Genomic DNA, 22,501 nt, shown 5'->3' on the forward strand with positions numbered 1-22,501 from the left:
CACTTCCTACTAAGTGGTTGTGGCGAGGCTCTCTCTCTGTCTTCGTGGTGGGAAAATCCCATTGACGCATGTTTGTAGTGAATTAAACGGTTTTATTAAGCGATCAAAATAAAGTGTTGTAACATGACCACAACAGAATGCTACAAATACTGTATTTCCTTAAAGATGAAAATAAATATCACTGAAAAATGAGAGGTCAATTCTTTCTGGCTTTCTTACGTTTCCCAAAAACTGTATCCCTTTTCCAAAATACGTTGTAGCAGCCATAAACAGTTGTTTCTTCAGCAGACAAAAAACATAGCTTGTTATGTTACAGAGAAATTATAAAGTGCAAAGTCCTCTGTCCTGAAGACTTTCCCATGTAGGAAAACGTAAAGTTACAGCTTTAAATCTGAGACTTACAAAGTGCTGACACTGGAGACTCCTTCCCTCACAGAAAACCTCACCATATCAACAATTATATACATTTTATATGTATATCTGTTTATGTGGAGCGTCCGCCGTACAGGTTATTATAAAAACAATAACACATTAGAATGAGTGCGTTAATAAAAACCTACGATATGCCTTGCAGCCAGAACTACTCCCTGAGCTGCTGATATAAAAATAATAATAATAATAATAATAATAATAATAATAATAATAATCAATACTTTCTGACCAATCAGAGTTGAGAATTCAAAAGCGTTTTAGTACAGTGATTCCTGCTTGTTTCACCCACCGTTAGAGCATTCATTTATTACAGAATCTGTGCTTGCTGATGTCTACACAAATTACACTTTCATGCATCTGAGTGGACATTTATTCCCCATGCAGAAGGTCTGTGTTAAACAACATCCTCACGTTCCCACATAGATTAATCAGTGTCTTCTACTGTAAGTTACCAAAGTGTAAAGAGAGAATTAGTCAAAGTCTCAGGCTGTAGATAAATGTGATGACTCAGGGCGGGGCCCAGGAATACATTACCAGTTTGACACAAACATGTCAATAGTATTGAATTCAACAAAGCACGGCTTTTTCAATATTGTTACCTTAATAAAAAAGGCATCGACCTGCTAACGGCAGCAATCATGGCCTTTTTTTAGCACTCGCTGAATCTTCAGCAGGTTTATAAACGTGGATGTGAATATGAATTGCCTTTGTGGCCTTCCTTGACAGGTACGTGGATGACGTGATCTCTAGGATTGGCCGTATGTTTCCAGACATGTCTATTGAGCTCTTCCGGCCCAACGGGACATCAGCTGTGCTTCTGGTGAGTTTCTGTTAGAAATCTGTTCTTCCACCTTAGTAAAATGGTCCTGCCTCTAGTGATGTGCACTTTATTCAAACCGCAGGCAGTCAAGACATCCAAATTTTGCTAATGACTTTCACCTTTTAAAGTAGCAGACTTGCACTGGCAATCAAAAGTTTAAGGACACTTTACATAAGTGTTTTATGTAAAGAATACAACATGACATGGCAGGCTGTTGTGGTAAAATAATCACCGACCAGGTGGGGTGACCCATTTCCTCCCCAAAATTGATCATTTTCCTATAACAGTATGTTCCAAAGTGTTTTTTTTTTTCTTCTCACACCACAACATTTTTCTAATTTTTTTTTTTCTTTTCATTTATTAAATTATGACACATACTTTCTAACACTTATAGTTACTGTATATTATGTTGTGGAACATCTGCAAAACAGTCTTGTTACTTCCTGTTATCACTTACATTATAGCAGTCATTCACTTACTAGCTCCTCTTTTGTCTCTTCTCGTCTCTCTCAATGCTGCTGTTGTAGAATATTAGTCAACACCTTCTGACCAATCTGAATGAGAATTCAACAGTGCTGTGGTATAAGACAGTTTAACTACTAATAGTGCCATGGACAAAACTAAAAGGAAAAAAATACAGAATTAAATAATGAAAAAAATATTGGAAAATATTGTTTTCCAACAAAAATCTTTTGAATTTTGATAATTTTGAATTTTGAATTGTATTGTGTCCTTGGATAAAAGCATCATCCAAATGTTAACTATCAACAAAAATATCAAATGGAAATTGATTCCCATAGTAATGTTCCCATATTGTTGACACCCATGAAAGAAGTAGGGCTCCTCCACCTCCTAAATCCAAATTTCTCTCCAATTATTAACTTGACTGTCCAGATAAGCGCCATGATGTAACTGTGTTCAGGACAGCTACACTATTTGGACAAAAGTTTGTGAACATCTGACCATCACACCCATATGTGGTTCTTCCTCCAACTGTTGCCAGAAAGTTGGAAGCACACAATAGTATAGAATGGCTTTACATGCTGTAGCATTACAGTTTCCCTTCACTGGAACTAAGGGACCCAAACATGTTCCAGCATGACAGTGCCCCGTGCAAAAAGGCGATCTCCATGAAGACATGGTTTGCCAATGTTGGAGTGGAAGAACTCAAGTGGCCTGCACAGATCCCTGACCTCATCCCCATGGAACACCTTTGGGATGACCTGAAATACTGACTGCACCCCAGGCCTCCTTGCCCAACATCAGTGCCTGTCCTCACTAAGGCTCTTGTGGCTGAATGGCAAATCCCCTCAGGCACACTCCAAAATCTAGCCTTCCCGGAAGAGTGGACATTATTATAACAGCAAAGGGGGGACTAAATCTGGAATAGGATGTTCAAAAAGAACATGAGTGTCATGGTCAGGTGTCCACAAACCTTTGCACGTCAGACAGGTTGTTATTTGAGATTTATGGCCTGGCAGAAAAAAAACGTTCTGGGATGATTATTTCTTGTCCCTTGGTAAATGTTTTGGAACAGGTGAGTGATAAAAAAAACAGTCATCAATATCTGCCTCAACAAGTGCTCCCTTTTGACTCCTGAAGAAAGGTGTTTTTTTCTGCTATGACAGATAAAATTGAATTTAATAGTAACAGCAAACACCAAAGACAAGCAAAGAATCACCATAACCTGGAGGCATTGCTTTAAAATCTGTCATGGTTTTACAATGTCTCATTGTCTTTGCTTTTGTACACCATTTTTTTAAGCTAATCTGATCAAGCAACACTGTGAGCCAAGACTCTCAAATCAACATCTATCATCTGCTTTATCTTTGGGATCATCTCCTAAAGCGCAGTCTCTGTCTTTTAGCAATAAGATCGTGTTTTTGGCACAGAGATGGCAAGAGAAAGAAGAGATGAGTGAAAGAAAGAGAGTGAGAAATCTTGGCAGAAGTGCCAGAAAGACTACAAATACCCCTTCCCCAGCTATGGGACCTCAGCAGCTCACGCCTACAGGACATACTCTGCCAGATGGCCCAGTTGGCAGGCTGGCACACTTGGCCACACGGGGGGTCGCTCGAGTGTCAGCTTCCCCACTGCAGGGGCCATGCCACAGATCACTACAAAGCTTGAACATGAACATCCCCTCCTCGCTCATCTGCATCGCTTTGTGCTCCCTAATTAGCGTGTTTTAAAAAACATAATGCGCGCTTACCCAAAATTGGTGTTTAATTTTGAGTTCCTGTGCTTTTCTGACCTACTTTTTCTCATTTGAAGTGGACTTGCTGGTCTTGTTGGCTAAATCCCCTCAGTGTGACAGGATGGGTGGGCTATGTCTGTTTTCTAAAGATTCTCCAGATTATATTTATAGCTTACCTATAATAACACAAAATAAGTGCTTGTATGAAAATGAATGATTATTTATTCATTCATTCATCTTCAGTAATGTCGCGATGGATCAGACACCTATCCCAGGATCATTGATACACCCTGAATGGGATGCCAGTCCATCACAGGGCATCACACACACACTAGGGATGTAACCATATACGAATACATTATTTGAAATGAATAGATAATGTGTTGCAAAAGGATACTAATACAGATATGAATAGGAGGCACACCAGTTCTTTATTTTTATTTTTTTTTTAGAAGCTTGTCAGAAAGGTTCACATGGCATCAGGTTAAAATTGGACAAAAAAGTCACGCAAGCGGGAGCAATAGTGTAATGCAGCAAGCCGTCAGATATGAAGCTTGTGGGCATGAGCGAGTGGTCCCATTTGAAGCTTGTAGGGCAAAGAAAGACCACATTCATTAACATGAACAATGCATTTACAGCATTCATTCATTCATTCATTCATTCATTCATTCATCCTTAGTAACTGCCTGGTCAGGGTCATGGTGGTTTAAATTAGGCTACTAAATTGTTTACATTTTGGGAAATATTTGTTACAAAATTTCACAGGCAGGTACAAACAACAAAAATAAGTTTTTGTTCCACGTACATCTCTGTTTAAAAAAAAAAAAAAAAAAAAACCTTCGGGTTTAGGCCACACCCACTTCAGGTTTAAATCCAAATACAGATACAAATATGAATATTTGGAGCAATAAGCAGACACTGATACACACATTCGCACACTCATTCACACCTATGGGCAATTTAGAACAGTGTGTATGCCACCATGCTGCTCGTAAAATGATACAGTATGTTCATGACAGCAGAATTAGACAAAATACAAAACGAAAAACTAGCCTAAATACAAAATACAGTTAGCCCAGGCTAAAGCCTAACCCGCACTGCTCCTCACAGCATTTCTCCTAAAGTGTATGTTACAGTGCTTGTACAAAGACTTTTTTTTGGCACCATACAAAATCCGCTCATGGGCCATTGCCACACTTCATTACATGTAATCATTTTGAAGATGAAATTGAAGGATAATTTTAGCAGACTTCTTCAGTATGTTCAGAGGGAGCTCCTCCTCGAGTGTTCTCAAGTGTTTGCTGCTGTTCCTTCACATAGCACTGCTTTGAAGTCAGGACATGGGCTCATGTTCCACCGCTGAGACTGCATGGCCTCTCCGGTTTAAAATAAGCACTGCCTTAAGATATCCATCAGCTCTACAAACAATAACCAGAATCAAAAATGTGCATGGAAAATAAAAGAAACATCTTATTTTCTAGGGGTCTAGGGAGCTGATACTGAATATCAGGGCCAGTATTGGCTTGAAATGCTGGATCGATATCTGATCATATTTGAGATATTTTCCACTCAGATCCATTGCACCTCTTATGTTTTTCATAACTTGGCAGCAAAAATATTGAAAATGGAAAAAGAAGTATTGGAAATGGGAAAAGTGGATAGGTACACTTCTATATTTTACTCCCATAAGGGCTTTTGCGACTGTACACAATACTGATGGTTATAATCCTATACATTTCCTATAGGATTATAATAATAATAATAATCCTATACATTTCATAGGCAGGCTAACAATTTTGCCAACAATTCCCAGGCTACTTCCAGAACTGCGCGTTATATATTTAGCATGAGATGTGTTGGGAAGCTGTCCATTTGCTTGTAGCTTGTTGGCTGTTGATTCCTTTTTGTATGTGTTGTGTGTGAAGCTGATGCCAAGGTGCTGGCTAATGAGATGTACACAGCAATCACAACAGACAAAGTGACCACACAGAACATGGACCAAGAGATACTTGATATTTCAGCTTAGATATGATTTCACAAACACTTCCTTTGTGTTGTTAAAAAAGGGGGGTCAATGCGTGGAAGAGCAGTGATTCATAAGTAAGGTTGTACAAACACGTTTGTATAAATGCATGTGGTTAAAATCCTATCAGGATGAAAATGGCACAAAATGGCCAGATGTAAATAGGGTCCTAGGGGACTGCCTGGTAAGAGACATGACATAAAAACAAATATGCAAAGATGTTGTGTCTACACCATGCTGCCTGCAATAACTTAAACATCCTCCTTACCTCTTTACTTCTCAACTAGACTCGAGTCTCAGATGTGCATTCATGGCAGTGGTGCAGCGTTAACTAGGGCGTGAGATTGAGGGCAAAGGAAAGAGCCGGTCCTCTGCAGGCTCTGGATTCTTTACAAGCGAGTCTGCCCGACCATAATTAGAGGATGCTAATGAGAGTGACAAATGCCTCCTCCTCAGGCCCTCTCCTCATTTTCCTCACCCATTTGATACCATCAGCTTCACCACCCCCACCAATATGTTAGGTTTCTTGCATGCTGAGTTTGGAACGTATATGTCTTGAGCTCCTTTCTCCTGATGAGCGGAGTGTTTTTAAGTGCGATCTGAAGCCGTTTCAAGTGCTGCCACTGACTACATCCTGTCACTCGTTTGGCAGCGTGCATCAAAAGATGCACAAACGCAGAGCCACTACAAAGCTTCACACAGTAGGAGTTAGAGATGTAGCTTCACAGAAACTTGCATGCATGTTAAACAGAGATCACTGTAAGAGAATTTGTAGATGTAAACTTAAATCTTGCATGTTAATTTTCTTTAATTAATCACTCTAGCCTTGTCTGAGTTAGTCATACTTAGTGTGCTATTTCTGTAGTGTGGTCCAAGTCCTGGAGTGGATAGTTTACTGTATTATTACCTATAATATACCATAAACCTTGTGTACAACAAAGTCTGAACGTTTGTGTGTGTGCCCTGTAATGGAGTGGTGGCCTGGTCCAGGGTCAGAGGTAGACAAGTGATAAATTGATTAGCTAGCCTGTTGGGCAAGTAAAACCTCCAGTGTGATGCCCAGTCCCATGTTTCGGTTGCCCAGAAACCTAACTGACTAGGCTAAAAAGTGACTAGCTAGTTGAGTACATTAATGCAGCCTATAGGAAATTAATAAGTTTACGATTACTATCGTCTTCTCACCAAGTTTCTAATGTAGCACATCATTTTTGTGTGCTTCACAAAAAGTCAGCAAGTTGTTGGCCAGTGTTTTGGCTATGAGATGTTCTGTCCTCACATCGCACCTTAAAGATACACTATATGGCCGAAAGTTTTATATGACCCTGGCTAGCGTCTATATTTTCTCTTGACATGTTTAATTGTGAGATGACTGTGTAATAAGCAACCCACAAACAAATGCAGTGTGAAGTGGTAGGTTCTACAGTCTGTTTAAATGTTATTAGAGCCAAATATTATTAGAGATACAACCACTTGGTCCCTTTGTAAAACTGTTCCCACGTGTAACGAACTGAACCATGGTCTTGTCCGCAGATCAACTATGAATTAAAAAACAAAACAAAAAAAAGTTATATCCCGGACACAAAATGTGCTTGTCCTGGGCTACGTATTTGTCCACTCCTGAGGGTGTGTTCCTGCGTTGCACGCAGTGTTACTGGGATAAGCTCCGGATCCACCGATACCTGACCAGGGTAAAGCAGTTACTGAAATCAATGAATGAATATGTAATATGATGAATTTGAAACCTGGCTGAAGAACTATTTACAGAAAATGCTATTTATAGAAATATTGCTCGTTTATAAATGTATTATGTAACAGGACTTACATTGCAATACATTTTGCAATGACGTTTGATTTTAAACGCTGTGTATAGAGTGTGGAGTTTTGGTTTGTGGATGGTTTTATTAACCATTGGGATGCTTTTATCACATACCTGGCAACCCTGGGCACTTCAACAACTGCTAAACCCAATAGACAGTTGTTATTATTGTATTCAATTTGGAAAAAAATCAGATTTAGCACTTGTGTATTTTCAGGGTTTGAGTTTGCATATGTGAAAACGTTGTTAAGCGGTCTTACTTTGATACTGTCACTGTCCACATCCTTATGAACACCACTTGGAGAAGCCTTGTTGATGAGAGAGGTCAGAGGAGAAAGGCCAGACTGGTTTCGAGCTTTGGTGAGCAGAAAAACATCTCGGAATACACCACATCCTAAAACCTTTGAGACAAATAGGCTAAAAGAGCAGAAGACCACGTCAAGAACCAAGAACAGGAATCTGAAGCTACAGTGGGCACAGGTTCACAGAAGCTGGACAGTTGAAAACAGGAAAAAGACAGTGTTTTTCCAATCATCAAATGCCCAGTTTTGGTGAACCTGTGCCCTACTTAATATTCTTGATGTTCTGATAGTTTATGTAATGGCAGCTCACAGTGATTCTCTGTATTTGGTCTCTGTATTTGGTCTGGGGTCACCCCCACTGCAGTCCTATAGTGCTCTATATAGAGCAGAACAGACTGTATTGTAAAGAGTGAATGAGTGAGAGAGAGGAGGTGTTTCTCATGCTCTCTCTGTCATGCCCTTCTCTGTGTTTTGCTCGCTCTCACACCGTCTCTCTTTGGTGCTTTTAGAGCCCTGCCTTTTTAATTGTGTCTAAAAGTGACCTTGCGCTGCTATTGATCTCCATCAAGAATATTTCGCCCTCCTCAGGGGCATGGCTCAGGGCACACGAACACATGGTCGGCTTCCGGCTCTGGAATATCGACATAGATTTCTGGAACGTCCTCAGAAAGCCAGATCGTGCTGAGCCACGAGGATACAGAGGTCACTGTATGATCAGAGCTTCAGAAAGCACTGTCTGTTTAGTGCCAGTCCAAAGCAGCACCTTTGTCTACCTCAGCGCTGGATGGAGCGCTGATATAAAAGTTGATGAGGTGGCTATGGAGGTGATGCCAGTGTTGGCAGTGAGAGTGTGCAGATAGTCCGATTAATGCTGAGTGGTTGAAGAGGTTTGAGCCAGCTGGTTTAGCAGGATGCCGGCTTCCTGAGATTCACCTCAAAGCATCGAACTCCCAGAAGACCCGGCACATCAGCACTCAACAGGAAGCCTTTCCAAGCTTTCCATCCTGAATGCCATCATCCATAGCAGAAAGGAACTGGTGTTAGTCATGACAAACACATCGTGCAGGCCTGCAGCTTCTGCGAAGCCCTGTGAGGTCAGCTAATGCAGGACGCCTCACCACATTCCCACTTTGGCACCTCTCGCTTCCTGTTTCGCAGCTGATTTTGGCGGCAGCACTCACTTGTTGCTTAGAAACGCTTTCTTTCTTTTTTCCCGTCCTTGCCGTTTTTTTTTCTCTGCCACGCTCTCTCCATTGCTTCTCTTTCTGCCCACTCTCGCTCCAAATAAAAAGCACCATCTGCCACTGTGGCGCTCTGTTCCTCCTGGGAGTGTGCTTTTTCTCTCGGTGAGCGAGCCGCTCCAGGACGCCTCGAAGTTTAACGAACTTCTATTGTCCTCGGCACTGAGCTCGCGCCAGGCCCCGCGCCAGCGCCTCGCTTTCAGCCCAGCCTTTCGGAGGAGAGCTGAAGAAAAGCATTCCTAGAATAGCTGTTGACATTAAAAATTGGCTTCACACGTACAGAACGTACATAGATATTATATATGTATAGCATTTTTGGAGGGATTTTGAGTTTTGAAGTGAGTGACGTCTAATCGGTGATGGGTTTAGTGTTTATGTAGGAGGTTTTTGAGTCACTCCTGTGTGATTATGAGCTTTTGCAGTGAGGTTTTTGGGGGATTGTGGTGAAACCGCGTAATTAATGTTTGTGGGTGATTGCGTTAATATAGTTTTTTGGATAATTATTTTTGTAAGGGTGATTATTTCTATATTTAAACCTTTTTGATATCATTATGTTTTGGAGGTGTTTGTAATGGGCGTGTATTGAGTAATCCCCTACAAAAATTCAGGCATTAGTTATTCCCTGTGTGTTTGTGCCAAAGCAGTGACTGTAGTGGCCTCTTTTAAAGGGGAGGGATATTTAAAACGTGACTCTTCATAAAGCTCAGAGGCCTTTGATCAATCCTCAACTCACGCTAACATCCAGTCTAATATATTCAGGAAATCCTGTTGTTTTAGAAACATGCTATTTGCCAAGGTTGCATGCCTCCATTTGGGATTTTGGTTTAGAAGTTGATTTTGTGTAGTATGCCTCATCACACAGGATTAAATCCTGAACTGGCTTTTAAATTAAGAATTGAATTGCAGATCGGCTTCACTTTAAAGCCTGCAGGCGTGTTTTGGATGGTTTCTCTACAACCTCAATTCAGATGTTACTAACAATCTGCAGTCCTTTATCATGGATCTAATGTAGTCTCTATATGTGTGTGTAGGCGTTTTATGGGATTCCCATGTCTGCACTTGCATATGATCTTAAATTTGTGTGTCTGAGCAGATTCAACACAGCATTCATGTGTGTTTCCATAATTTGTGTGTTCATGTGCATGCACAGTGCTCAGATCTCCAAACAGATGGCTGTAGTTTAGCTGCTATTTGTTCTGCACGAGCCAATTTCTTGCTGGAATCTTTTGCGGGTGAAGCAACAAGACAAAGTAAAAGGATTCAGCATCAGAGGGAAAAGGGAAAAAAATGCTCTCTGAAGTTGGCCGTGTCTCCCCTGCCAAGTGACAGCACACAGCATGGCTTCAATTAGCCTTACAATAAGAGTATACAAACACCAAGTTCGCTGTTAAGGCAAGACTCTACAGGTTGATATGTTGTGTGAATTTTGGTCACGTCAATCATTGGCAATTTACTTTTTTGGGATAGGTTGCATCTATACCATATCTGCTCTTAAACTGAGTTTAAGAGCAGACATGGTATAGATGTTAGAAAAAAAAACTCAACAGAAACACGTGACCACTGCATTATATGCAACATTGCGAAGGCTTTAAGCTCTGCCCACTTCCCAATCACATCGTCATATTTCCCTGAAAAGCCTGTTTCCTGATATATTATGATATTATGATATACTTCATTATGATATACATATGATATAGTCAGCCTTATATAGAAACCTTATAAACCTGGTGAAAACAATAAACCACATTGTATTTTCTAAACCATTTTCCTCCACATCATTTTTTAGATGTTTCTAGATGATTCATTAACTTTAACTAGATGTACTCATTAACTTTTACATGTTAATGTAAACATATGCCTAATTAAATGTTTAACCATATGCCTAATTAAAAGGATATTACACAGGAATTTCCCCAAATGTTGATTTTTGTTATTACATGTAGCTTTTGTTAGATTTAGAATTTAAGTTATTTTAAACTGAAATAAAATATTTTTTCTAATTATTTTTTGTTATTTTTTGTGCATGGTGACTCTTGATTAAAATTAAATGATAGTCCAACAAACAGGATCGAAATTGTTTTTTGCAGTTGTATGCATATTTAATTAGATGAGATATCATTTGCGTAAATAAACTTCAATCTTCAAAAGGTTTATAAAAAATATATATTAAAAAAATCCATATGGTTATAAAAAAATCAACAGCAAATCAATCAGCTATGCCACTCTCGCTCCCTCTGGCTACGGCAGTCACTGAAAGCACAGAGAAACACATAGAAGCATCCTATCAGTAATAAGGCGTAGGTGAGAATCATCATGTTACAACCCGCCTCCTCTCACCACGCCCTCGCAGCCACAGAGGGGTTATTGCAGGTCAGTACAAGCAACACTTAATCTGATCTGTTTTCCAAAATGGAGCTCAAGGGTACAACTGAAGCTTACCCAGATGTATCATATTTGTTCTGGAGATTGAAGAGATTTGATGTGCCCCCTCAGGGACTTTCATTCTCTTTAGAATGCATTGAAAAACAGATCAATGGGGATATCCACATGTACCTACATGTAACAGACACAGGACAGTTTGAATTTTAAGTCAGTGCATGGACATCAGTATGCGTCATTTAAACCTTGCTGTCCAGGGAAGACTTGCTATCCCTCGCCGGGCCATTTTGAGCCTATCGATGTCTGGAGTGTGTGTGTAGGGGATGGGGGAACTGCCTGCTTTAGAATTTGACAAAATACAGCATGTCTTAAAATAACTCTTGTGGATCTGTTCTTTCAAATCTTGGGCAAGCAGTTCCAACCTTTCTTTGCTGCATGGTGGCCACAGTAAATGATAAGAAACATCTCGTAGGTGTTGGTATCACTTTTTCCTGCCCTGTAGGCTTCATGGCTGCTGTGAAAAATAATACTTCAATTTACATGGGGCAGATCTCTCCCATCGGAGGCTGTAGGTGGTAATGGATGGAAGCTTTAGAATGCCACCGTCAGCCGCCTGAGAAGAGCAGAGGCCACAGTCCAAGCTGTTCTGACGACCACAAATTTAATAAGCAAACCTTACAGAAGAGAAGACACATGGAACAAGGTCTCAGCATATAGTACCAGGATTTTCTGCATGGTTTCTTTTACCTTCTTCCCTCTTAAGATGACCGAATACTGTGAAGAATCAGGCATGAATGTATAATATACGTGTTAAGTAGGAGTGTTGAGGTTTGTTATAAGTTATCAGGCTTCACAGTCTGATAACTTAGTCTAATTAATAACAAGTAGTCATTGACAGGGATGCCTTCACTGCCAGCAAATCTAGTCCGCCTTGTTATGTCCCTTTTGTATGCCTGAAATTCCCTTAAAGTTTACTAGAAACTGGAAGAAAGCTGTTGAAGAAAACTATTTCAGACATTTGACCTTGCTGTGACCTTGAATCATTTTCCGAATCTAATCAGTATATCTGCTGATTACAATGATATCTCCAAATAAATCTATCTGTTTGAGATTCTTGTTAACGCAGTATCTTAAGAATGAGTGGTTGAAGGCTTGCAGGATTTATAGATAGATAGATATAGATGTAGTTCTATCTATCTATCTATCTATCTATCTATCTATTTATAAATCTGACATTTATTTTTAGATTTATTATAGATTAATTTATAGATTTATAGATGGATAGACATAGATAGTAATCATTCTTAAGATGTTGCACTTACAAAAATCTTGGATGGACAGACAGACCTGAGGATATAATGCCTTTATTACCTAGTGGCATAATCATTAATCGATCATTTTAAAAACACAGTTGGTAAAAATTAAAGGGAATATCTTTGCACATCCTTGTACATACTGCAAAAAACAAATGACGACGAAAAAGATCAAATCCCCTAATTGTTCTTTCTTAGAAAGATATTTTTGAGAATTGCTTCCATAAAATCTATAACACTGTCAGTATTTATCAAGTTGTTGTTATAAGCTGAAAGAGAGAGTAATTGTGAGGACAGGCAGCTTGTTTCATTTGGTTCTGGTCAGCAATGCCACGTTGTTTTGTTTGATATTTGTCGAACATTCTGCACTACATGGCGTAAAGTTTGTGGACACCTGACCATCACGCCCATATGTAGGTCTTCCCCAAACTGTTGGAAGCACACAAATATGTAGAATGTCTTTGTATGCTGTAGCATTACAATTTGTCTTCACTGGAACTAAGAGGCCCAAACCTGTTCCAGCATCACAATGCTCCTGTGCACAAAGCGAGCTCCATGAAGACATGGTTTGCCAAGGTTAGAGTGGAAGAACTCAAATGGCCTGCACAGAGCCCTGACCTCAACCCCACTGAACACCTTTGGGATGAAGTGGAACACTGACTGCGCCCCAGACCTCTTCGCCCTACATCAGTGCCTGACTTCACTAATGTGCTTGTGGCTGAATGAGGACAAATCCCCACAGCCACTCTCCAAAATCTAGTGGAAAGCCTTCCCAGAAGAGTGGAGGTTATTATAAGAGCGAAAGGGGATTAAATCTGGAATGGAATGATGGTCAGGTGTCCACAAACTTTTGGCCATAGAGTGTAAGCGTGGCAGCAGAGGTAGCAATGTAATATGTTTTTAACAGTAGCAGATTACAAAGCCAAAGGGCTTCGGTGCAGTCAGACCCTTGTGCCGAGAAACAAGGGTTGCTGTAGTATGATTTAGGGGGAGTCCAGAGGGAGGAGGTTGCGTCATCCAACCTACATTTCTGGGAAATTGCCGATGGACCACAAAAGGCATGAGAATAACTGGAGCAAGGAATATGATTGGGTAAAACATAAAAAAAAAATTATAGATGTAAATGCACTTTAATCTATATATTGAAAAATGAACTACCCGATCATACACGGTGATTAACACTACTGTTAACTGATTGTGCTGTTATAAGGACTACTAGGTTGGGCCTTTAATATCGTGCCAGGAAGCCTAATAATAATAATAATAATAATAATAAAAATAATAATAATAATAATAATAATAATAATCAGAGAAAACAGCTTGAAAAAAGTGTCAGGATGGTAAAGCTGACCTGTAAGTAACATACTGTGTTCATTGTTTTTTTTTTTTTTGTTTTTTTTAAGCCTAATTAATGTGAAAGAGCACAATTAAATCTTAAATTTTTTTCAAAGAAAGGCAGCAGAACATTGTGTTCTGAAAACGTAAACTACATATTTGTATTTCTATCATGGTTGCCAGGTTGTATCTTACAAGTTGAGATATTCTTAATACTATTGGTCTAGGAACAAATAATACTGATGAAATTATATCTATAGTACTGATAGATATAATTTGGCCAGATGTTTGTAGACAGTTGGGGATGCATCTGCACGTGCTTTACATTTCAAACGATGTTTGGCGTGAAGAAATCACAAGTTGTAAGCATGGCGAGTAAATATAAAATGTCAGTAATATTGATATTGTATACTAAGGTTACTCCAAAGGGGATGGACAGGATGGACAAGCCTTTTTTTTTTTTAGCTGAGAGAATTGCTGCCTTTACACTAAGCAATCTGCAGATTTGACCATTTTCCTGAAAATGTACAGTATGTTTACATTTAGTTATCTGGGTCCTGCTTTTAATTTAAGCGAGAGGACATAATCCAGGAATATAGCTGAGCAGTTGAGGGTTAAGGATCTTGCTTAAGGAGCTTGGAATGCCGGATACTTCACCTTCGGCTTAATTTTACCTAAAATCTCTTATTTTGAGCTTTGAAATGTTGAGATTTGTATTTATGGTTCTACTTATAAACATACATCATTTAAAATTATATGTTTTAAAGAGATCTTACCACTAGCAAGTTCAAAACAAAGAAAAAACTTTGGCAAAAATGGAAATTTATTAAATACACCATAGAAAAAAAACATTTTTAATGTGATGTGTATAGAATTCAAATATACACAATTCACTTTCAGATACTTTTGTCAGCTTCCAAGCTCCATACTTGTTCAAGTGCAGTTCTAGAAGTCTGTAGATAAAAGTTGATAAACTGTAAAAGAAAAAAATGGTACTTCTTTTTCCCCCTTTGACTGCGAAACCAATGGGGGTACAAACTTTGGCCAACTTTTTTGGGGACCTTATGGAAACTATTGTGTGTCGCTCAGTTTCTTATGTGGATGTGTTTGTGTGTAAGCCACTCTCTCTATAACTCCTCAGATTATTTGAGCTGAACTTTATCCCACTGCTCCTCATTGTGCTTCTCCTTTTCAACCTCCTCAAGGAGGTCCCTGACCCCCTTCTACCCACAATCCTTTCTGGTCCATCTCACCACCGCTGCGCTTCTGTCTCTCAGCCTCTCTCAGTCAGGGGTTGGGGTGGCCATGATTTGAAAGGTCCCCTCTTCCTTAAACACCGTTGAATGGTGCTATTGAGAGAACCACGTTAATAATTCAGAGAGATCTCCGCTGTTTTGTTCATGCAACCTGGGCTTCTGTTTAAACACCTTTGTGATGAGAACAGAGCTCCAACCTGCCCATCTTTCTTTCTCTCACATACACATACAGGGCAAGGTCTAATAGATTTCTAGTATATTTCAAGTCTTTCGCTTATCTTTTAGGTCTGATTGACACTTTTTGACACTGATTGAAGCTTTTTTAACACTTTGCTGTAGGACGTTTTCGGAAGTTGTTTTTGGTGAAGGTTTTTGGGAGTCATCCACATCTTTTATGAAAACGGTGCTGATCACAGATCTATTGTTTTTGTGTTTGTGTGCAGGTGACCCTGGGAAAGGTGCTTAAAGCCATTGTGGTGATGAGGAGCCTGTTCATCGACCGCACCATCGTCAGAGGATACCACGAGAACGTGTATTCCGAGGACGGCAAGGTAACAGTGGAACCACTGCTCCAGTCAGAGAGCATCCAGAATACTCATGTTTTGTGACTAAAATCACCATCCATTTGTATCCTTGCTATTAGCATCAGCATAACATTAGATGTGTTGTATTTTCTTGAGGCAAGATTAGCTTGGCTCTGGACACTGTAGGTGCTCCAGTGATACACAATCAGTGATATCATTCAGTATATTGATAACCCTTATTTTCCACCCGCAAGGTTCCACACTTTTTCACAACAACAGAGCCAGTTTTCAGTTCAGCTCAGTTCCAGCTCCAAAATACTGCTGGTCTTGAACCAAGAACCAGTGGAGAGGTGCTTGGCTGCCTGCAAGCGAAGCTGTTTTCATGAGCGCTGTTAAATTAAGACATCATCAGTGCAGGGATTTATGAGGCAACAGCGTGTAGCGTTGCCACCCCACAGCTCAAAGGTCTCTGGTTCGAATCTGAGCTTGGGTTTCTCTATGTGTGGCTTTGCAAGTTTCATACGTGTGCACATGGGTTTCCTCTGGGTTCTCCGGTTTCCTCCCACCTCCCCAAGTCATGCTGTTAGGTGTATTGGCTAAGCTAAATGAGGTACCCTGAGGTATGTGGCAGTGTGTGTGTGTGTGTGTGGTGTCTTCTCAAATAGTAAAATCCTGTCTAATTATTGTCATTATCATTACTTAATGGCTCAGCTCTCAAAACGATGTCCACAGACCACGTCAGTGATCAGCTGATATCAAAACCACTGCAGTCTTAAATAGGAATAGTACAATCAAGCATCTTTCCCTTCATTTTATAATATTCAAGTTTTTTTTATCTCTATAACAAACCACCACCAACATGCAGCCTCCTATTTTTGATGTATGACTATTAAAATAAAACTATAAAAACTATAAAATTCTAAAATATCAAATTCAAGAAGGATCTCATACCAAGACAGACATTTCCTGTTTGACACACTATACACACCTCCTTGTAGTGTGTATAGTTCCTTCTAAAATGTTATATTTTTTGCCTTCCCTTGTTACAACTCACACAAAAAAAAATCTTCCTTTCCTTGCTACAGAAAGAAACCTTTAAAAGCTGTGTAGTAGAGTTGAAGGCCAAACTGTGCAGAAGAATACGGTTCTATGAATTCAGTAGTATTTTTCTGATTGTTGTGATGTCACAGGTTGTGATGTCATAGCACCCTTTAAAGCAGTTTGCAAAAGCAACACCTGCTGCTGTGCTAATCTCTACCTTATTGTAACTTTTTTTTAAAGCTACTTATTATGGTTCCCCACTTCCTGCATGTTCTCTGGGTTTTTTTTGTGCAAGGTCATACTGACATACTGGAGTCTTTTGATATTTTTGTAAGGGCACTGGCTCTTGTGGCTTAGGTAACAATATGAAATCCGAAGGTTTTTTTTTTTTAAATTGACACTAGTCTCTATGGTACGTTTTAATAATTCAGACGTGTTCAGAGCTCTCCCTTTGCTATAGAAAGAGCGTAAATGATGTGAGACGTCGTCCACTATTTATCGTTTCTACCCCCACACATCACTTTCAACATTACTGGCTCGTTCATTTTGAACACGGTGATGTGCGTCTCTTACAATCTCAGCGAGCCGAGCCGTTTGAACACGTCGAGGTGACACTAATATGAGGCGGCCATCAAAGCCGTGCGCAGCCTTGATCAGCGTTAATTACGGCAGCGAGTATGAAGCGTGTGAACTCGCTGTCAGGATGCTGCTTTGCCCTGGGCTGCTAGGCCATCGTGTGTGTGTGGTGAGCAATAATGATTAACCTCTGCTGGCGGAGACGGCTACTCGCACTGCCAGTGGCGCCATACGCAGCTCACCTTTATCCTTCTACAAACTTCTACAAACAACTGTTTATTTCTTTGTTTCTGGTGGCGCGTGACTGTTTAAACCCCACCGAGACTTGATTCCTAAGATTGTAGGTGTCAGAAAAAAGTAATACCTTTGTTTTGGTGTTGCATAAAGTGCAGAAACTAATTTATTCACATGGTTAAGGCATTACAAATGCAGTTGACTCATTTGCAGTGTTCTACTTATCTATGGAAAGAAAAATGTCTTTGTTTTATGCTTCGTACTCAGTTTCAGTGCTTAAATTTGACATATAATTACATCTTATTTAAGAAGACGTGGAACATTAGGAGTCATGGGGAAACCCTTAGGGCTTTCTGTGCCTTTAGAGAAAGATTAAGGATTTCTGGAAGCTAAAACTGAAAGCAGAGGTGTTTGTTTTTATTCCATGGAATCACTGCAGGTATTTTAGTAATCGTTACATCTCATTTTTAAGTTTTGTTTTCGAAACAGAACACTTAAATCCTCAAACAGCAAAAGGAAATGATCAAATCAGGATTTTTTTTCCTTCTTGGTGTCAGAATAGATTGAGCAAATCAAGCTCAGGTATTGGTTAGGGCTAAAGCCAAATTTATTAGTACATTAAAAATTATGTCAATTATTGATCTGTCAATTTTATGATCTGTAAAGTCAATAGTTTCGATGCATTTTTAAAATTTACAAAACTACATCATTTTCACTTTTTGATAAACTCAAACTAGATACTTTTACTATCATAATATTATAGTATATTAGTATATTAGATTAGTTATAGTATATTAGATTATATAACATCTGGAATTTTAACTGTTTCAGATTTTTAATGTTTAGTTTTTAATGTTTTTTTTTAATGTTTTTTAATATTGGTGCAGCCACACTCAGATAGTCTTGTGATTGGATGTGTGATTGGATTTCTATAATTACACATTTCACTTAGTCAATCAGCTAGATATCCTATATCCTAGGATCCTACATCCTACAGTTATCTTACAGTTAGCCATGTTAGCATGTGTCCATTGAAATAAAAAATCCGCCTAAATAGTCTACCATCTAGATACTTTTGTGGCTGAATGGCCAAATCCCCATAGCCACGCTCCAAAATCTAGGGGAAAGCCTTCCCAGAAGAGTGGACAGCAAAGAGTTGACTAAATCTGAAATGGTCTGATCAAAACGCACGTATAGGTGTGATGGTCAGGTGTCCACATACTTTTGGCCCTATAGTGTATTTGCCTGTTGTTCTTAAAGTTGACTCTTTGTTATGATCAATAAACGGAAGGCTGTAAAAAGTTTGAGAGCTCCTGCTCTAAATTGCCCCTAGGTGTGAATGAGTGTGTGAATGTGTGTGAGTGTGTGTGTCTTGCGATGGACTGGCATTCCGTCCAGGTTGTACTCCCGACTCGTACCTTGTGATCCTGGGATAGGCTCCGGATCCACCATGACCAGGCTCAAGTGTTTACTGAAAATGAATCAGTGTTGTAAAGAGAGAATCAGAGCACAACTTGGTCTGAGTGTATTCACTGTAGAGCACAGTGGAGGCAGAGAAACATCCACAGTGTGCCATGAGCAGTTATTTATTTGAGAGTCGTACACTTTATATTGTCTCTCTTCTGGATTAAGAGTAGTCAGAGGCTTTATCCTCTCACCAGGTTTCACTTAATATTTTTATCTTGCACAAAAAGCAGTCTTTGAGGCGAATAGTTCTTCACACAGTGCAGATTGAACGTAACTACACAAGATGTCTCTATACAAAGCAGACGCTTTGAGAAAGCTTTGGAGAAGAGCTTGTAATCCGGCTCGCTGTTTGAAGCTGCAGGTGACTCAGAGGTGACCTGGGCCGAGGGAACACAAGCTTCAGGAGTCAGCTGTGCTTATTGACTGCCTTCTGCCGGCACCTCACCCTCGTACCACCTTAAGCCCTGGGATCAGGTTTTACCACACAGGCCATTAATCCCCGACGCAAGACTCCCAGAAGAGGTTGATGAGGCAGCCTCACAGGAGAGGAGAGAGAGAGATTGGAGGAGGGAGGGAGTGAGGGAGGCAGAAAGACAGGAAGAGGGTGCGTGGATGAGTGAGTGAGTTAGATAGGAGAAGGAAAACTGCACTATCAAAGTGGGGCTTCAAAGACTTTCTCTGACATCTCTTGGGTAATTTGCGATCGGGCATTCTTCCTACTTCAAAGGGCATCAGCGTGTCTGAGTGGGTCGGGGGACAGTGGGGAGATGGCATCTGATTTCTCTAATAAACGCTGACACCGACCCTGTTTGATATTAGATTCAGGGAACATTTTGATTTGTTATCGCCTTTGAACCTGTTCTGATGACCTTAACACAACAGGCTGATGAGGAGAAAGTTTTTTTTTTGGTCCTCACCATAAAACTCGGTCGGCATAAGAGACAGACAGTAACTCTTATCAACTCTTCCCTTGAAACCTACCCTAACCTATATACACTCACCGGCCACTTTAATAGGAACACTTATCCAGTCAGCCAATCATGTGGCAGCAGCGCAAGATAAAAGGTGAAGGGCTTCATTTAATATTCACATCAAACATCAGAATGTGGAAAACTATGATCTCCTTTGACTGTGGAATGGTTATTGGTGCCAGACGGGCTGGTTTGAATATTTGAGAAGGTGCTGATCTCCTGTATTTTTCACACACAGCAGTCTATAGCATGGTGGCCAGTCATTTGCTTGAAACATGGACAAAAGTACAAAAATTCATGTATCTATTTGAAGATCTCTGCTATCTACAGCTTGCGTAAGTAAAGAGAAATAGAAACTAAGTTTGATGGTTCTTCAGTGCTGCACCAGCACCTCCACCAACAGGAAACAGGAGCGGGCTTGCTAACCATCTCAGCCCCATTCTCTGCCAGTACCAACCGTCCTACATCCTTGTACTGATCCAGAACCTGGTAGCTGGCAACTGCCAAAGTGTCATAACACTTGCTTGCAAATTGCTGACGAGTTTCACTATGGTTATACTCCATCTATACAGCCTGAATAATGTCACAAACCTTTTACTGATCTCATAACTAGACTTATTGTTCCACACTTTGTATGGGTAATATCTTGCTCTTATGTATTTTACCTATAGCTCCTCCAAGTAAAACTTTCTTTTGCTTGGGTTCTTCAAATTGTAAAATCAGTAAATCAGCCTGCCTGTTTCTTCGTCCCCTCTTGAGAATGGATCTGCTTCTGGGCTGGCAGTGTGCATTTGAAACCCATGCTGGTGATATATTTCCATACTTTCATATTTCCATACATAAAAGAGCTACTGCAGGTGATTGGGGATAAAAGATGAAGTTTGAGAGCAGATTTAGAGCAGATTTAGCTGCTTCAGCCTGCAAGAGGAAAAGGCCTGATAAGTCTGACTGTGCAGAATCTGTGTGTGAGAACAATCTAACAGCCTCTGTTCCCTTCCACATCTACATTTTTAAATAAAACCTGTGAGTTTCTTTGTGTGATAGATTAATACAGATTAAGACAAGGAAATTAATTTTTTTTTTCTTTTCAGCTGGATATCTGGTCAAAGTCCAACTATCAAGTATTTCAAAAGGTGAGTGAACCAGTGTGCATACAGAGTCTACACAGAGCCTAATTATGTGTAATATATAACAAGAGGAAAAAGCCAATTTTGCTGGTGGGATGCTGCACTAATCCCCACTTCAGCCTGAGTGTGGTCTTTAATTACAGCAAGCATGTGAAGGACCATATTTCAAGCTGTAATGCATTTTAAAGTCAGCTCTGATGGGCACACAGTGAGAGAAAGGCGATGTGTATGCCTATGAGAGCAACACTATCTTGGCCTCTCCTCCTGCCATAGTCTGACTTCATTGCTGGTGCGAAAAGCTTGAATCATTCATCAGTAGAATCTTACAGTAGGTCCTAATTAGATCTCCATCTTTCATCCTGATGGCAGTCACGTTTCCTTCTTCCTCACCAATGCCCAGGCCTTCTTTTATCCCTCAGCCATCATTTGGATTTGTGGTTTTGATTTTTTGATTTTTTTTTGTTTTACTCCAAACCACTTTCCCTGCATCCTTCAGTACACCCCCACCCTGGGTTTGAGTCCGCTGCTTTCTTCCTTTTATGTTCCTCTTTCTCTGAATCTCATTAGACTGGAATTAAAGCCTAGGAAGCCTCTGGCCAGATGGAGCTCCTGTGCCTGGCTCTCTGCTTACATCTTTTCAGAGAGTGAGAGATCGTGTAAGAGATTGACAGAGAGAGAGTAACTGCAGCTTACAGTGGGAATGAGAGCACAAGACAGAGATGTAGAGAGAGCCAATATGGCTCACTGCAGCTTACAGTGGGAATGAGAGAATGAGAGCACAAGAAAGAGATGTAGAGAGAGCCAGTATGGCTCACTGCAGCTTACAGTGGAAAGGCAGGGAGAAGTTTTACCCGAGAAAGCGGTTGCGGTTCATCTGGATGGGCTGATCCGAGGCGCGGCCTGTTTGTTTCTCTTACTGCGCATGATTATTCAAGCCACTTGAAATGGTAGGGCAGGAACCCCTGTAATGTTCTCCTCGCTGCTGTTACTTCTGCCTTGAGGCTCTCCTTGCTCACAAAATTAGTTCACTTTAGTTCAGCTCCATCCAGCTTCCATCCAGTTCCACATGTACCTTTTATGTTGTCATTTAGGGATGCAACAATACCATTTTTTTCCCAGACTGAGTATGAGTAAATGCTTTTGGTACTTGTTCATACCGATAGTGATACCAAAATGAGTAACATACACTATGGCCAAAAGTTTGTGGACACCTGACCATCACACTCATTTGTTCTTTTTGAACATCCCATTCCAGACTTAGTCTCTCTTTACTATTATAATAACCTCCACACTTCTGCGAAGGCTTTCCACTAGATTTCGGAGCGTGGCTGTGGGGATTTATCCATCCAGCTACAAGAGCATTAGTGAGGTCAGGCATTGATTTTGGGTGGGAAGGCCTGGTGTGCAGTCAGTGTTCCAGTTCATCCCGAAGGTGTTCAGGGGGGCT

General features: G+C 40.2%; 1 protein-coding gene across 1 annotated transcript in view; it reads left to right on the forward strand.

Annotated features, from left to right (window-relative positions):
• Positions 1-22,501, forward strand: part of med27 (mediator complex subunit 27) — a 60,326-nt gene that overhangs the window by 32,056 nt on the left and 5,769 nt on the right. The window contains exons 4-6 of the mRNA XM_026928532.3: positions 1,159-1,252; positions 15,558-15,665; positions 21,019-21,060. Of these exons, the coding sequence (XP_026784333.1) occupies positions 1,159-1,252; positions 15,558-15,665; positions 21,019-21,060 (244 nt within the window). The remainder of the gene's footprint in view (positions 1-1,158; positions 1,253-15,557; positions 15,666-21,018; positions 21,061-22,501) is intronic.

The sequence above is a fragment of the Pangasianodon hypophthalmus genome, chromosome 8 (assembly GCF_027358585.1).
Source record: "Pangasianodon hypophthalmus isolate fPanHyp1 chromosome 8, fPanHyp1.pri, whole genome shotgun sequence".
In the NCBI taxonomy this organism is placed as follows: domain Eukaryota; kingdom Metazoa; phylum Chordata; class Actinopteri; order Siluriformes; family Pangasiidae; genus Pangasianodon; species Pangasianodon hypophthalmus.